General features: G+C 36.6%; 3 protein-coding genes across 5 annotated transcripts; 1 reads left to right on the top strand and 2 right to left on the bottom strand.

Annotated features, from left to right (window-relative positions):
* The first annotated feature begins 2160 nt into the window (after positions 1-2160).
* On the top strand, positions 2161-9419 carry LOC104904468 (chloride channel protein CLC-e). Of its 3 annotated transcripts, none has more exons than XM_048635894.2 (7): positions 2170-2787; positions 3487-3880; positions 4733-4930; positions 5372-5838; positions 6731-7288; positions 8066-8274; positions 8763-9419. In XM_048635894.2, exons 1-7 carry the CDS (start codon positions 2647-2649, stop codon positions 8827-8829), a joined length of 2034 nt encoding a protein of 677 aa, XP_048491851.1. In that variant the 5' UTR covers positions 2170-2646; the 3' UTR covers positions 8830-9419. The 3 variants fall into 3 exon arrangements, with proteins under 3 accessions (XP_048491850.1, XP_048491851.1, XP_010691024.1); XM_010692722.4 differs by having other exon boundaries at positions 2170-2885; XM_048635893.2 differs by lacking the exon at positions 8066-8274 and having other exon boundaries at positions 2161-2885.
* Positions 9264-10863, bottom strand: LOC104904469 (hypothetical protein). The gene is made up of 2 exons (XM_010692724.4): positions 10202-10863; positions 9264-9733 (listed from the first exon to the last, which is right to left on the bottom strand). The coding sequence occupies exons 1-2, from the start codon at positions 10743-10745 to the stop codon at positions 9477-9479; spliced, it is 801 nt and encodes a 266-aa protein (XP_010691026.1). The 5' UTR covers positions 10746-10863; the 3' UTR covers positions 9264-9476.
* Positions 10864-14530: 3667 nt separating this feature from the next.
* On the bottom strand, positions 14531-15996 carry LOC104904467 (uncharacterized). The gene is made up of 2 exons (XM_010692721.3): positions 15493-15996; positions 14531-15104 (listed from the first exon to the last, which is right to left on the bottom strand). Exons 1-2 carry the CDS (start codon positions 15875-15877, stop codon positions 14848-14850), a joined length of 642 nt encoding a protein of 213 aa, XP_010691023.1. The 5' UTR covers positions 15878-15996; the 3' UTR covers positions 14531-14847.
* Positions 15997-16683: the final 687 nt, after the last annotated feature.

Genomic DNA, 16683 nt, shown 5'->3' with positions numbered 1-16683 from the left:
TTAATTCCCAAAATATGTCAAAAAAAACAAGCACTATACTTTAAGACATGAAAAAGAAAACAAGCAGAATATTATAACACAGATGAAACTCTGTTCTTTGGGATTGAATTAAAGGATATTCAAGTAGTTCAGATAAATTTAATTTAGTGCAATTTAGTTTAGACAGATCAATTTAGTTAATTTCCTCACGTTATTTTAATACAGTTATATTTAATTTAAATTTAATTTAATTCAAACAAATTAATTTCCGTTCACCCGTCCAAAAGAAACATGAGTAGAAGAAGATAACAGAATATATACTACTAAATCGTGTTAGATAATAGTAATATAGTTTTTTTTAGGCAAATCACGGGAAGATGTGAAATTAAAAAAAAACAAGCATTATACTATAAGACATGAAAAAGAAAGCAAGCAGAATATATTAGGGCGGAGGGAATAATGTTCTTTTGGATACTTGAAATTCAATTTAGGTAGTTTCCTCTCACAATTTTTTAGGTATTGTTTAATTGCGATAAATTAGGTTTAATTTAATTAAAGACAAATTAAGTCTAGTTTAATTCAAACAAATTAAGTTCGTTCAGTCCAAAAAAATATAACATAACACATAAGTTCATTCAGTTAGTTTTTTTTCTCATATTAGGAGAGTCGAGAATACCGTAACCCATCTAATGGCAAGATGGGATACTAGTAGTAGGACCTGTTTGGTAAAAATAGCGGTTCTAGTAGCCGGTAGCTATTACAATAGCTGTACCTGTTAGAGATTAGTGTTTAAAGTAATTATTTAATTAGGAGTGTTTGGTAAACGTAGCTGTTGAGATTGTAAAATATAATAAATGACATTCATTATATAATGTTTATTCGCTAACCGCTACCTATAAATCTCAAGCATTATTTGTCTTAACGATCTACAACCGCTACCCATAATCTACTCTAATCGCTACCCGCTAATATAACCACTATCTCACAAAACACTTATAAATTTCTTAAGTAGCGTTTTGACGTTGTCCAACCGCTATCCGCTACCTAAAGCGCTATTGCCAAACTGAACCGTAGTAATAAACTTGTATGTTTTGCTCCTTTTTATCTCCACTTTGGCGGAACTTAATTTGCAATAATATGGAAAAATTGGAATTTTTTCCTTGAATAATGCAAAAGTGGGTTTTAATTCCCAAAATATGTCAAAAAAAAAAAAATTCCCTGCGTACCGTCCACGTAGGACGGCACGCGAAAAACTGATTTCTTTTTTTGTTTTTGCCCACAAAACCGCTACTCACAGTAGCGGTTTATTTAAAAATAAACCGCTATTCTGAGTAGCGGTTTACATGGGCAAAATATTGCAAGCACAAATCAAACTCTGCTACTTGAGTAATGAACCGCTACTTGAAGTAGCGGTGTATACAACAGACAATTTTTTTTTTTTTTTTTTTTTGTAAACCGCTACTTCAAGTAGCGGTTTTACTTAAGTTGAAAACAATAAAAAATTTATCGCGTGCTGTCCTACGTGGACGCTACGCAGGGAATTTTTTTTTTGTGGCATATTTTGGGAATTAAAACCCACTTTTGCATTATGTAAGGAAAAAATACAAAAAAATTGTGAAATAGTACCTTTTGTAGCACTGATTTTGTGAACTAGTAGCTTTCCCGTTTGGTAGTTGGTCATAAATGGTGGTAATAGGAATGAATTTGTGTGTAAATTTGTGAAAAGTATCATTGTTCATTCCCATGGTAATGCTAATTTATCCTAAAGTGTCCACTTTCCTTTTTGAATTTTCATTCCCATCCAATACCACCTTGTAAGGTGGTAATGAGTGGTAATGAAAATTGCTTCCCCTTGGAGATAAAAACACAAGTTTAGGGGTGAAATTGCTTAGCCATGGAGAAAAAATGCTTCCCCATAGAGATTTTAATGGTGCTTCCCTAATAAAATTACACTTAAAATTCAATTCCATTACCACAATTTATTAACGACTACCAAACGAGCCGTTAATTATTTTATTTTGTCAACTAATACCTATAAGTCTTCTAATTTTTTATTTTCAGTATCTTTACTTCATTTTCCGGCCAAAATGATCAATAATCCGATATTGACTTAAGTTCTTCCTCCAAATTTTGCGCGTGTGTTCCTTGTAGTATGTAGCTTATCCATAATTCTGATTAGTGAGATTACATATGGATGTGGTCCTTGTAGTCTGTAGCTTATCCATAATTCTGACATAAAACATAAAAAGGAAGACATTTGAAGGAGAGCAATTCAGACGTCCATGGAGTCGGTAAGTGAGGGTTTCAGATGACGAAAACTCCTAGCTTTTGGATTGTCAAGGTAAGAGACGAAGACAGAGCGACAAATATTCCAATTCCAACTCCCATACTCGTAATTGATCATGATAATGGCGGCTACACCATTTCACTCTTCTCACTTTCATCACCTTTGGGCCATGTCGTCATCATCTAAGACATCATCATCATCTTATGGTTCTGCATTGAAACTTAATCGTTACTGCTACATGTACATGCACATGCATATGTATGATTATGATTGCAACCTAAATTTTAATTACAGAGCTTCGTTTGTTAATGGCGGTCGCCGCCTCTGTATCCGCCATAACCGTTTAACTTTCAGAAGAAATTGCGGATTTAAGAATTCTGATGATGATGTTGATGAAAAGTGTTTGGAATCAGATGAAATTGATCACATTAGCAGTGTTGATCACACTAGCAGCGACAGCGGCAGCGGCGGCGGCGGCGAGAGAGGAATTAATAAAGGAGTATTGGCGACTGTATTACAAGGTATTTCTCTTTCAGGAGGAGAAGCCAATTCTGCAATTGTTTCTGCTTGTTTTGTAGGTCTTCTTACTGGACTCAGCGTCGTCCTTTTCAATTACTTGGTTGGTATATTCAATTCCTAAACCCTAATTTTGTAATTCCTCCGCTTTTTTTCAGTTCTATCATTTGCTCTTTGCACATTTGCCGACACACAACTTTGAGCAATTATATACTTTCTTCGTAACAAGATAGATGTTACACTTTGAAAATTGCACTATTCAATAGCTGCATCTGACCAAGCATATTTCAGTTAGTTTTAGATAGAATCAACCGTTACTATATGATATGTTGTTCGATTCGCCTCAATGTATACTTTCATAATATTAACTCCTTGTAACTTTTACTAATACACAATTAAATTTATTAATGATCAAAGTATTGTATTGGCAAGTTAAAAGTCAAAGTGTAACATCTAATATGTTACGGAGGAAGTAAAAATTATGAGTTAGATATTTTGAAAATATATATTGAGACAAATCCAACAAGATTTGACCCTTTTTCTTCCTTATGTATAAAAAATACAAGATGGTCCAAGTAGAATTTTTGAATAGTGTCAAAGGTCAACATGGTAGAATTAATAAAACGGAGGAAGTAGTAATTTACATTCATCCCTCATTCATTTTCCTTGTTTTTATATTGAATTGGTTGAGATTAACACTTTAGGTTCATGAATTACGTGATTTCTGTTGGGATGGTGTACTATACCGAGGTGCATCGTGGTTGAGGGAGGAGCCACTTGAGAAAACATGGAAGAGGACTATATTCGTACCAGTTTGTGGTGGTTTGCTTGTTTCTTTGTTGAATCTTCTTCGAGACAGTCTTGATGCTCCAGAAGGAGGCTTTATTATGATTCCTCAGATAAAGGCTGTGCTTCAGCAATTCCTGAGGTCCTTGGCAGCGTGTGTTACCCTTGGGACTGGGAACTCGTTGGGACCTGAAGGTCCTAGTGTTGAGATTGGTTCTTCCATTGGCAAAGGAGTTGCTTCTTTGTCTGGTAGGAGTACCGGAAAGAAAGTTCCTCTTGTTGCTGCGGGATCAGCTGCCGGGATTGCTTCTGGTTGGAATTCTTCAACTATATATTGTAATGCACTTACCTATATTTATCACAATCTTTGCTTGAATAGGCTGTCACTCTCTTCTATATGCTTGTCTAATGAATCTATGTTCTAATATTTTTAATATGTGCTCTAGTGCTCTAGCCTGTTTGTGTCATTTGATTTTGATTATCTGTTTTTGTAGAGTTGAGGCAATTATAATTCCGGTATTTGTTTACTTTAATTGGGTTAACTTTTTACGTCTCAGAGTGTGGTAGCGTCTTAACTCTCACCTAAAACTACTCATTTGATAATTATCGTGAGGTTAGAATGACTAGCTGACAAACAAGTCCTTCTACCATATTTAGGTATAGGAGGAAGAAGGTTGGGCCTCAGAGACTTGAGATATAAACACAGCAAGAATTGCATATTGCAATGTATAGGCACACGGCAACATGAGCATGGAATTAATATCACATTTAAGCAAAACTAGGTTGTAATCTTTTGGTTTGGTAGACGCTGTTAGCATGTAGTCTTGACTCTTGAATCTACCTAGACCATTTGGCATTTTGCATAAATAGCTTCAAATCGGTCTTATATCTACTGTTCTGAAGCTGTGCTGGTTACTGTTGAATGATGATTTGTTGAAGTGTACTTTGTGTTATTCTGCTCTAAGCTTGAAAGGTAATTTTGCATTAAGAGCTTGAAAGTAATATAAATGTTAATGTTTTACTGGGTGAACTTTTTGTGCTTAAATTTGTTAAAGATGCAAGATTATACTTGCTTCTTTGGCTGCATCCACTTTGTGGCTGTTTCAACAACAACATTTTAGTTCTCATTTATGTGCTTGACATATACATGTTCATTCTGCACAGGATTCAATGCTGCTGTAGCTGGTTGTTTTTTTGCTGTAGAATCTGTTTTATGGCCATCTCCTGATACATCCGCAACACTCACAAATACAACCTCAATGGTCATACTCAGTGCTGTCATAGCTTCTGTATTGTCTGAAGTTGGTCTTGGTGCTGAACCGGCATTCAAGGTCCCTAATTATGATTTCCGCTCTGCAAGTGGTAAGTTGTGACTTGTGAGTTCAATCTCTCTCAATTATCACCTTTCAGCTTTTCATTGCATGTACAACAATACAAGCAGATAACAAATCCTTAGATCTAGTTAATTATGTTCAGGGTATATTGCTACAGCCTACAAGCATGAATATACCCCTCTATTTTCACATTCTTATACATATAGACTGCTTTATAAGAAATTTTATGTCATGAATCTGACCATCTATAAAAACACCCCTCTTAATATTCCCCTTCTCAGAAAATGTTGTTTCTGGTGTCTTTTGAAGAATTACTCGACCACTCGTTATATCCCCATTGGTGGGTAGGGTTGTCTACTTCTTGACTGCATTACTCCTACAGGCCATTACTAGTGATTTTTTTTACAAGAGTCCCTCCACTTTGAAATAATGATTTTGAGTTCATTTGGTTAGTTTTTTGTATTCTCAGAACTCCCGTTGTATCTTTTGCTGGGAATTCTTTGCGGCTTGGTTTCTTTGGCATTGACTAGGTGTACTACTTTCATGCTACATGAGGCTGAAGAAATTAAGAAAGCTGGCCGAGTACCGAAGGTTGTTTTTCCAATAACTGGTGGCTTAGCTGTCGGGCTCATGGCTTTGGCATATCCAGAAATTCTTTACTGGGGTTTCCAGAATGTTGATATCTTATTGGAATCTCGACCCTTTGTAAAAGGCCTCTCCGCTGACCTACTGGTTCAACTAGTGGGTGTTAAAATTATTGCTACTTCCTTTTGTCGGGCCTCTGGATTAGTTGGGGGATATTATGCCCCATCACTCTTTATTGGTGCTGCTACAGGAATGGCATATGGAAAACTTATTGCTTTGGCGGTTTCTGAATGCCGTCCAATTTTTCAATTTTCTTTCATTGAAGTGGCATCACCACAAGCATATGGCCTGGTACTAATTCTTATTTTACTTTTTCCTATCTCCATGGCGTTGTCCAATCTCCATGTTACAATGAGGATATTAATTCAATCTTATATTTGCTTTGACCTATATATAGTAGGTATGTTTTGTAGCCACTTTACACTGGTCATGATGTTCATTTTAGTTGCGGACTAGGATTAGCTGATTTTTGTTGGTAATTTGTCTCTGTCATGTAGATTCTTTAAATCTATGTTGGGATTGTAGATGCTCAAAGTGGTGTTTTCATGTGATTCTTCAAGTGCAATAACGTTTTTATCTACCTATTTATCGACTGTGAATATAATTCCACATTTCCACTAGAAGGAATTCAAATGCTATTTTCATTCGTAATTACTTTTATTTCTCTGCAACAATGCTTTGCATTAATTTGATTGTTCTGCAAATTGTGGAACTGGAGCTACCACATTAGTTGTGTATCTTGTGAAAATTGTCAATAATCTGTAGGTTGTGGATAGTAAATCCATTCTTCTTCAGGTATTTATGCTGCTGTGTCCTTTAACAATCATTATTATTTTTAAGTATTTATTTCTACCATTTCTCATTCCCATTTATTCTTGCTTCCATTTCCTGTTAGCAACCATTTCTCATTCATTGGAGCTATGTGATGCTTTTTTATTTTTTATTTTACCTTTGCCTTTCTTTATGAAAGTTGTTCCTACTAACTAGCCCAAATAAAACTCTCAATTACCTAGAAGATACTAGCCCAGTTGGAGGTCTAAGAAAATTTTGAACTCTTAAGATCATTACAATCCTTTGTAGATTTGGCCGAGATTTGATCTCCTCAACCTAGCATTTGCTGCTAATCTTTCTGCAAGTTTGCATTGATGTGATTACTTGATTCACTTATCTTTAAATACAACAGGTTGGCATGGCTGCTACTCTTGCAGGGGTTTGTCAGGTACCTCTTACATCGGTGCTGCTTCTTTTTGAGCTCACTCAGGACTACCGGATAGTTGTACCTCTTCTAGCAGCTGTGGGCACATCTTCTTGGATTACATCTCCAAGGATAAGGAGAACAGATTTGGGAAATGACAAGAAAGCTAATGAAAGTGCTCTTAAGATTCAAGAAAGTGATGCTTCAAACAAGAACACTGTTTCACTTTCATCGGGTCACCCATACCCTACAAAAACATCCAATATAGATAATATCTGTGAAATAGAGAGCTCGAGTTGCTTTGATGATTCTGACACCGAGAATGAAGAAGCTGAAAGGAGAATATTTGTTTCGCAGGCTATGAGGACAAGGTTTGCTACTGTTTTACAGAGTACATCGCTACTTGAAGCTGTGAATCTTATGCTTGCGGAGAAGCAGTCTTACGCACTTATTGTTAATAAGGATAATCATCTGATGGGTTTGCTATCACTAGAGGATATTCTAGAGTTCAGCAAATCTGCACAAACGAAAAAGAGAAAGCCCGAGGTATTGGTGCTTGAATTTTCTAATTCTTTAGATTGCATGTGAAAATTGTGAACTTTATGATGTAAATTATCTGAATTTCCATCTTTGCTGTTGAATATTGGATATGAGAGAGATGTGAGAACACTTTGTTTTAATCCTTTTTAACCAATATGTAATCCATTTTGGCTAAGTTATAACCATTTTTTTCGTTGGAGGGCCAACCTTCAAAAGGACTACATTTTGAGGAAAAGGGGTTACAATGCTTTTTCTTAGAAAAGGATTACATTTTTACTAGAATGGATTATGATTCCGCCATTCTCACGTACTCATATAAGGAGTGTTCTCATAGGACCTTTATTCTCTCTGTCTCTCTCACGTACTCATATATATATATAGGTCTTATTAAACGATGTTCAACTTTAAAGATGAAAGAAATAGCACTTTCTGGACTCTGGAGTAGCTCTGGCACTATTTCATCTGTATGCACCTGATTAGCTAGGATATTGAAATGTTAGTTTTCGAAATTACTGTTTATTCTTCTAGTTTAACCTTCTTATGAATTTTAAGAATAACAAAATTAGATTAATGGGCAATTGCAATATTGTTTTATAAGGAATCTGCTGAACAGCCCTGCTATAAAGTGTGCTACACATTCCCTCTAATTGCTTCTGTGAGTCTGACTTAATCTGACTTAATCCATGCATTGTCAGCTGTTCTGTGTGAAATTGAAATTACCTTATTTTGATAGTCATGGCCTCATGGGTGCTTATGGGTGTGACCGATCTATACATGTCACAGGATTTCCTAGTGGCGGATATGCTTTCTCTTTATGGTGAAAAGTTTGAGGTGCTTTGGACAGCAACACCTGACATGGATCTTCTTTCCGCTGAAGTAATTATGATAAGGCATGGATTAAGTCAGCTGCCTGTTGTTTCGGAGCTTGGGCAGGGGTACAGCGGAAAGCCCGTGGGTGTTATAGACATGCAATGCATAATGCTAGCTTGCAGGTACAACTAATGCATCTGCTCTGTTAAACATGCATGTGGATTAAGGCTAGTGCTGGATGAATTTGCTTTAAGAAATAAACATCTGTTTATGCCAGGTATAAGATAGTAATTGTGTCAATAAAATGATCCTTTTGGATCTTATGGGTGAGGTAAAACTATTAGTTTGTGCTTGTCAGAATCGCTATGGTTCACAATGCCTTAGTTTAATTCGGAACTTCAATTATACCTCAAATACCTGGTTTGTATACAATACTCTACAATCTACATGTGTTCACACTTTTATTTTGGGGAGAAACCATACAAAATTTACATAAAATGGCCCAATTATAGTCTCGCCTCTTACTTATGCCTATGTTTGACACTTGTGATCATATTTTAAGTGACTTAGGTTCATATTATGGTTTTTCAGGGTTGATAGCATATCTTCCATCTAGATATTTAATTAATAAAGCTCAGTAATGTTGACTCTCTTTCTTTCTGTTGTGCAGAGCTGTTGCCACCAAAGATTATCTGAACGAGAATTTTAGATCAGCGGATAAGGATCGCCTCAAGTAAAGTCGGGAGTCTGCACTGTGGTTATATCTAAAAAGTACGCCAACCTTCTTTATACATCATTCTAACAAATTGATACTGAAAGACTACTAACAAGTTCTATAGTTCATTTTGGATTTCACTAAAATTAAGATCCAAGTACTTTTGTGCTCCCATTTCTATATTAGCTTGGTCGTTTGAACAGTGAACACTATACTTCAGAAATCGTGCTGGTAGCTGTGAGTCTTTAACTACAGGAAGGAACTGGAAATCATACTTAATGAGGCAGAATAATAAAATAGATACTTTACGTATTGGTATTTCATACTGTATTAATTTTTGTGAGCGGGGTAGTTCATGCTGTGCAGTGTGCCACAAAGCTAAGGGGGGTTCATCTTGTACTACTCATAGACTTTACTATAACATACTCCATTTGTTAAGTTTTTGTTTACACGATATTTAAGGGTGAACCAATACCATTTCAGAACATGTAAATTTTACAATTAAGCAAGGGAAAATGGGAAGAACTTGTTACAAAAGCAAAGTGTAACATAATGTTTTGCGTTGCGTTACTTATTTTCTAGCAAGATAAATAATATAATCATATTCCTCTATCAACTGGTGTTGGGCCTAGAGCTGAGCAGTTGATGCCTGTGTACTACTACTACGAATTAATTCCAGGAGCGAAAGATAGGCATGACAAAGAACTTCATCATGCCAAGGTTGCAGTGAATGCCATTGTGCTCTCCACAAGCAAAGTAATGAGGCTGCCACTTGTTCAGCTTAAATTCGTATCCCTTGCCGCCTCCTTGGTTGGTACTTGCAACTTGCTTGGCTCTCGTTAAGTCGCACTTTAAGTAGCTCTGGAAGTCTGGTAGTAAGTATACGCTGTGTCCGGTTCCGTTTACAGGTGCGTTGTACTTGAACACTGCCAATACCATTTTGGTTGTTTAGTTGTGTGTGTATATTAAAGAGTAACCAAGCATGGATGGCATATTCACTTCAAACAATTAAAAAAAAAAAGAAAATTGATGGCATATTACAGATATGATATAGTTGGCTCACTTATTAGTTGTGATGTTTTAGGTTTTCAATGGAGTGGAGGATATTGTAGAATGAAACTTCTATCTTAAAAGCTTATAAGTAAACATAATACTTATTACTTCGTTTTCTAATACATTCAACTTATATATGACTTTAATATGTCACACTTTGCAAAATTTGAGTATAAATAATTTGGACACAAAATCATGGGAAATCTTCTTAGTATAATTTCGATTTATATTTTCAAAATAATGCTCCAAAACATGTTAGGAAGACAGTAAATAGTCTAATGTTGCATCATTAAGCAATGGAAGAAGTATATACATTACGACAAATTTTTGTATGTACGTACCTAGGACATCATTGAGATAATAAGGTCCACTCTTGAGAGCCCAGTCACTGTAATTGAAGCCAAAATTCCAATTGTAAGACCCTCCCACAACGATCTTGTTAGGTCCGCTACTACTAGTACGGTTTTCATGAGACAAAGTAGGTCCACCGCTACTACTAGTGCGGTTTTCATGAGACAAGGGGCAGCCACTGCGGCTAAAATTGTAGCCACCAGGAGCCGACCACCCACCCTGTCCCTGACCAGCTGGAGGGGCAACTGGAGGCGTGCTATGACCCCGACCCCTACTCCAACCCCAGCCCCAACCCCAACTAACTGGAGGTGCAACTGGAGGTGTACTATGACCCCTACTCCAACCCCATCCCGAGCCCCAACCAGCTGGAGGGGCAACTGGAGGCGTACTATGACCCCTACCCCATCCCCAACCCCAACCCCACCGTTGTGTCGTCTTTACTTCCGTGTTGGCCATGCATGTTCCCAACAAAGAAGCTCCCAGTACTGTAAGTGCTAGGATACATAGTGATGAACTGATGCTACACTTAGTCATGTATATTTCTTAAACTTAGATATAAAATCGGAAATATACCACTATAATGAATTAGTAATTAGTAATATTGTAAAAGAATTAGTGTAAGAAGGTGCGATGATCATTTCTTTTGCTGCATGAGGTTTATATAGGGGAAATTTTGGTGGAGAAAAAGACAGAATGTTTGTTTGTGCCAAAGTTTACTTTGTCAAAAGAAGGCAACTGTTGGACTTTACAAGTGAAGAGGTTGAATTGTTGCATATATTTTCCCAAAATTGATGATCAAATTGAAGTCAAGCGATGTATTTCTAAATGTATAAATTAGTGGGTTGGTAGTTAAGCAAGATTATTGGCTCTAAGCAGTAATTTGCCACTTATACGTAGAAGAAAACATTCTAATTCCTAATGTGTATAGCTTCAGTTCACACATGAATACAACACAAGGATGACTGAAGAATGAGGTTCAATTAGTGGGGAATTACCAAATTTAGTGAATGATGTAAGTTGTAATGTAAATTAGTAATGGATGCACCGCTGTTTAACTGAGACTTTTTTACCAAATAAAGTTGGCGAAGCAGCAATGCAACCATACAAGTGGACGTGGTAGGTGCCATTGGCTATATGGCTAGGTTAGGACCCAAGCTTATATCACAAGCAAATTAAATTGGCATTAGCATCATTTTAAAAGTGATCTATTTTGTTTATTATGCAATAAAAAGCCACAATTATGACTATTTTATAAAAATTATGCAGGAAAAATACTCCGTTTATTTCAATTTATAGTGCTTGTATTTTATTTTAGGTGTCCCAAATATTCTTCTTGTTTCTATTTTTGAAATGATACTTTATTCTAAAATGTCATCATCAAATAAACTTTATTTCTATTTTGGCCTTACTTTACATGGAAAGTTGTAACTACATGACCCACATTTAAAATATATCCTTAACATTTTACATGAAAAAGTTGTAGCCACATTTAATGTTTATACTTTCAAATGCAATGTAAGTACTACAAATAATTAAAGCACATGATAGTTTTCTTAATCCTTGTGTAAAAAGATAAACAAGTATTATAAATTGGAAAAGAGGGATGAGTAGATAACTAAATCCTCAACGAAGTTGCCCCTGTAAAGGAACCTATCCCATGAGGGTCAATCCCAAGCCAACAAGTTTGGAAGGAAAAGAAAATGTGGTTGAGCTGAGTTATGACTTATGAGTATCGGATTAAGGACAAAGCACGAGCTGAAATCTAATATAGCCAAAGGGCAATTCATATATAAAGAACATATCTTCACTATTATTATTATTAAAAAAACTTATCTGATAATCTATGGCATATAGGATTATCTAAGAGGGTTTGTAAAATGACCTACAACATAAGGCCGCCCTTCACCTTATATGACCTTAAATTTCGAAGTGCTCTTTACTCTTTAGCATAGGCGCGACCAAATGCGCATAAGATTCACAACTAACCATACATACATGTTCTTGTAGCACATTTGTACTCACTTAGAGCATCTACAATGGGGTGGGTTGGTCTTACTTGGTCTTGGAGTTTTTTTTTTTTCGCACTCCTTTCCTTCTTCTTACACCTCACATCCCACTAAAATTCCCACCAACTCATCTTTTTTTTGTCACAATGGTGTGGTTGGTCTTACTTGATTTTTTTATTTCTCTCTCCTACTTTTACCAAACCCACCATACTCTCTCTCTACTTTTACCAAACCCCACATATACAATGTTTATTTTTTATATAAAATAGATGATTTATATAAAATAGATGTTTTTTGTGCACGCCATCCCATGCTCATATGGTCTGGATTTCCAGACCAACCAAGCCAAAGAGTCAAGTTCCACAACAACAAAACCAATTAAAACTAGTTTTACTATTTACTAGACCAAGCTAAACCCACCCCATTGTTGATGCTCTTAAGTACATTCATGCGGAAAAGTCTATAATACATCACCCATCCCAAAACTAGTACTCACCAAATATGATTGACTAAAGAGTATCTTAGCATATGAAATTCCTTAAAAGAAACGACGCCGTAATTAATATAGGTTCATTGTACGATCAAATCTTAATATAAGTTCATTGTACCATCAAATCCCAGCAATATAGTCTCAATAATAGTCTCAATCCTGTATATACTAACATTATATTGTTGCTCTTGTTTGTAGGTGTGGTCGTATAAGAGGATCCTTTTGTATATGGAACAATAATAAAAGAGTCTGAAACCTTGCTAACATACTCTTCCATATTCCATCATCGAGGAAAAAGATCTATAACCTACCAAATATATAATAGTAGTAAATTCTTTATTAGAAAGTTATTATAGCCTTAGATGATTTGACTGCCTACGGAGCCTGATAATATGTGTAATTGAGTATATATATATATATACATAATTCAATCTAATTTAGGGTCACTTATGACGCAGTCGGAAATTATGGAGAAAAGCAATACTAATCTCGATCAAGAACAGACAGATTTACAAGCGATAAATCTGTAAAAACTCCGAAATCCACCAGAAAAGAGTATGACCTATGTGATATTATTAAAAGTCAAAAACTGCCTCCAAACATTGACCTAATAATGTTTGAATACGTAAAACAAAACCCTAATACGAAATTAAGGAAATAATAAAATTCGGAAATAATTAAAAAGCTGATTTCGGGCTTTAAACGAACTCGGATGGCTTAAAAAGCCTATAGGTTATAGCATAACGGTGAGTTTGACTCGTTGGGCCGTTCCGCTTCCGAAAAGGTATCACAATAAGCAATCGGACTCTGTCGGCCCGATTAGTGCAAATCATTTCAGGCTTTTTGTCGCGCTTCCTTATCGAACTTATCCGCCAACCTTCCTACGTCAACTTATTATGAAACGGTTAAATATATATATTGTATAAATGTTGAAGCTATAATGTATAGCGCACACCACATGTGAGTGTCCCACATTGATTAATAAGAGAGATGGGTTCACTTTATAATGCAAAGGGGTTACTCCCCTTATTGCCATATGGTTTTAAGGTGGAACCTCCTTTCTGTTGTGAAGTGGACTTTCTCTCCTTGTGATGGGTGCGGCCCAGGCCCATATTTAACATGGTATCAGAGCCAGGCCCACAGAGGGTCCGTTAATTTATTCTGGGCCAATTGAAAAAAAAGGGACCTCACATGTGAGGGGGAGTGTTGAAGCTATGATGTATAGCGCACACCACATGTGAGTGTCCCACATTGATTAAATAAGAGAGATGAGTTCACTTTATAATGCAAAGGGGTTACTCCCCTTATTGCCATATGGTTTTAAGGTGGAACCTCCTTTCTGTTGTGAAGTGGACTTTCTCTCCTTGTGATGGGTGCGGCCCAGGCCCATATTTAACAATAACACATCCTAATTTAAGCGGCAGGATCGGAGGAGGGTGAATATTGAGATTTGAGAAAAAGTCCAAATACAAAGGATTTATGAAGATGTCAAAGACTGTTATGAGAACTGAGAAGGGCACATGGAGGATGGAGGAGACGGATGTGACCTAACACAACTTTCTCACAAACAAGCAAAATCTCCGTTTCTCGATGTTTTGTGCACTGATGTTGTAATGTTTGATTCATGCATGCCATTACCAATTATATAACCAATCAAAAGAGCAATAGTAACACTCAATATATTGCATATATTTGCGTTGCGATTTTTTCCTAGCAAGATAGAAAGCCTTGGGCTGGTTTTGGAAGCTGATAGACAAATGAGGATAAGGTTTAATTCGAGACTAATAGACAAATTTTGCACGTTGCATGCATGCCATTATCAATTTACCATTGCATAAAATACAATATTTATTCATCAGCAAACATGTTACATGTTTATAATCCAGAACGTAAAGACTATCTAATGTAACATCAGAATATGAGAAAACCCTATTGCATCGAAACCAAAATGTAGGTGAACCATAAAACACAAACTTATTATAAAACCAAAAAGAGTAATAATAGTAACACTACATAAAGTACAATGTATTGAATATATTTGCGTTGCGATTTTCTCCTAGCAAGATAAAAAGCTTTGGGCTGGTTTTGGATCTGGAACTGAGCAGTTGATGCATCATGCATGTGTACAGTGTACTAGTTATCAATTCCAGGAGCGAAAGATAGGCATGACAAAAAACTTCATCATGCCAAGGTTGCAGTGAATGCCATTGTGTTCTCCACAAGCAAAGTAATGGGGCTGCCACTTGGTCAGCTTAAACTCGAAACCCTTGCCGCCGCCTTCGGTGGTAGTTGCGACTTGCTTGGCTCTGGTTAAGTCGCACTTTAAGTAGCTCCAGAAGTCTGGAAGCAAGTATACGCTGTGTCCGGTACCGTTTACTGGTGCATTATATTTGAACACTGCCAATACCATTTTGGTTAATTAGTTGCGTGCATTTATGTCAAGAGTAACCAAGCATGCATATAGCACATATATAGGGAATTGGGGTTGGCTCAAGTGGTGAGCTTTTCCATCTTCCTTAGCAAAGTCTGAGGGTTCAATTCCTACCCCATACATTTGCTTGGAATAAGAGGGAGGGGGAGTTGGGGGTGTCTGGCTTGTAATGGGCCTCTGGGTAAGAGCGCCTTGTGCGAGAGCAGCCAAGAGTAATTTTTCTTACCAATTTTTTTGAAAAATGCATGGTACATATATATTCTCCCTTAAATTACATTATCTTTATATATAGAAAGCAATTGTTGCACTAACGAATAAAGAAAGTATTATGATTAAATTAATTAAAATACGTACCTAGGACATCATTGAGATAGTATGGTCCATTCTTAAGTGCCCAGTCGCTGTAATTAAAGCCAAAATTCCAATTGTTAGTCCCTCCCACGACAATCTTGTTAGGTCCACTACTGGTATGGTTGTTATGTGACAAGGGGCAGCCACTCCGGCTAGAATTGTGGCCACCAGGGGCCGGCCACCCACCATATCCCTGACTAGCTGGAGGGGGACTTGCAGGCGGCGTTCCATGACTTCTACCCCTACTCCAACCCCAGCCCCAACCCCAACCCCACCGTTGTGTCGTGGACAACTTTACTTCTTTGTTGGCCATGCATGTTTCCAACAAAAAAGCTCCTAGTACTGTAAGTAGTACTAGGGTACATAATGATGAAGTTATGGTAGCCATGTGGTAGATAATTAAGTTGTATGTTTGATAATATATTGTGCTAATGTAAGGACTTCGTTCTAAACAATAATTTAGTGTAAAGGGAATTAGTTACATGTATGTTGTGTTTCTCAATTATGTTCTTGCATGGGGTTTATATAGAAGATGCACATTCCTTGAAGTTGACGCTACCAAGACTCGCCAAATTTTAATTTGGTTTGTCAACATAAGGCAACGTTGGACTATTAAGTTTACAATTTGCCAAATTGAATTAAGTCTAGCACAGCAGCATTATACTCTTAACTATATAGTTTAGTGGGTTGGTATGATACATGAGATAAAATTAATGGGAAGTCGGCTCTTAAGCAGTAGTAATCACTGATAATTATTTGTACGTCATACCTACGTTAAGAAGAAAACTTAAAAGTTAGCATCATTTCACACACGTAAATCCAACGAAGACCACTGTTGTACGCTAGCTTCATAGTTCATGTAGTGCGCATTCGCTAACTTTGGCGACGATTTAAGCTATGGAATTCATGCGATGGACGTATCAACGTTGAACTTGGAACATATTTGACCATAAAAAGTTTGGCGAAGTTGCAGGGTACTCGTAACTCCTATATTAGAACATAAATAGCCCAATGACTTAGTATAAAGGATACAATTAATAGTGTATCTGTTCCAGTAAATGACGTAAATATAACATATGAATGATGTTATAACTTATAACACATGTGTGCGTAGCAGTAACTTGACCAACAATGCTGCCATGCTGGAGATGGAACACTCGCTCGGCTCCCTCTATTATCTAAGCTATAGGGCCT

This window comes from Beta vulgaris, chromosome 9, assembly GCF_026745355.1.
Source record: "Beta vulgaris subsp. vulgaris cultivar EL10 chromosome 9, EL10.2, whole genome shotgun sequence".
NCBI classification, from domain to species: domain Eukaryota; kingdom Viridiplantae; phylum Streptophyta; class Magnoliopsida; order Caryophyllales; family Amaranthaceae; genus Beta; species Beta vulgaris.
The sequence above is the reverse complement of the archived record's forward strand: the minus strand, read 5'-3'. Positions and strand labels throughout refer to the sequence as shown.

Coding starts and splice junctions, on each gene's coding strand:
- LOC104904467 (XM_010692721.3), bottom strand. CDS start 15,877: ATGGCTACCATAACTTCATCATTATGTACCCTAGTACTACTTACAGTA. Junction 15,105..15,492: donor CTATCTCAATGATGTCCTAG/GTACGTATTTTA, acceptor TGGTATTGGCAG/TGTTCAAATATAATGCACCA.
- LOC104904469 (XM_010692724.4), bottom strand. CDS start 10,745: ATGACTAAGTGTAGCATCAGTTCATCACTATGTATCCTAGCACTTACA. Junction 9,734..10,201: donor TTATCTCAATGATGTCCTAG/GTACGTACATAC, acceptor TGGTATTGGCAG/TGTTCAAGTACAACGCACCT.
- LOC104904468 (XM_010692722.4), top strand. CDS start 2,382: ATGATAATGGCGGCTACACCATTTCACTCTTCTCACTTTCATCACCTT. Junction 2,886..3,486: donor TCGTCCTTTTCAATTACTTG/GTTGGTATATTC, acceptor TTAACACTTTAG/GTTCATGAATTACGTGATTT. Junction 3,881..4,732: donor AGCTGCCGGGATTGCTTCTG/GTTGGAATTCTT, acceptor CATTCTGCACAG/GATTCAATGCTGCTGTAGCT.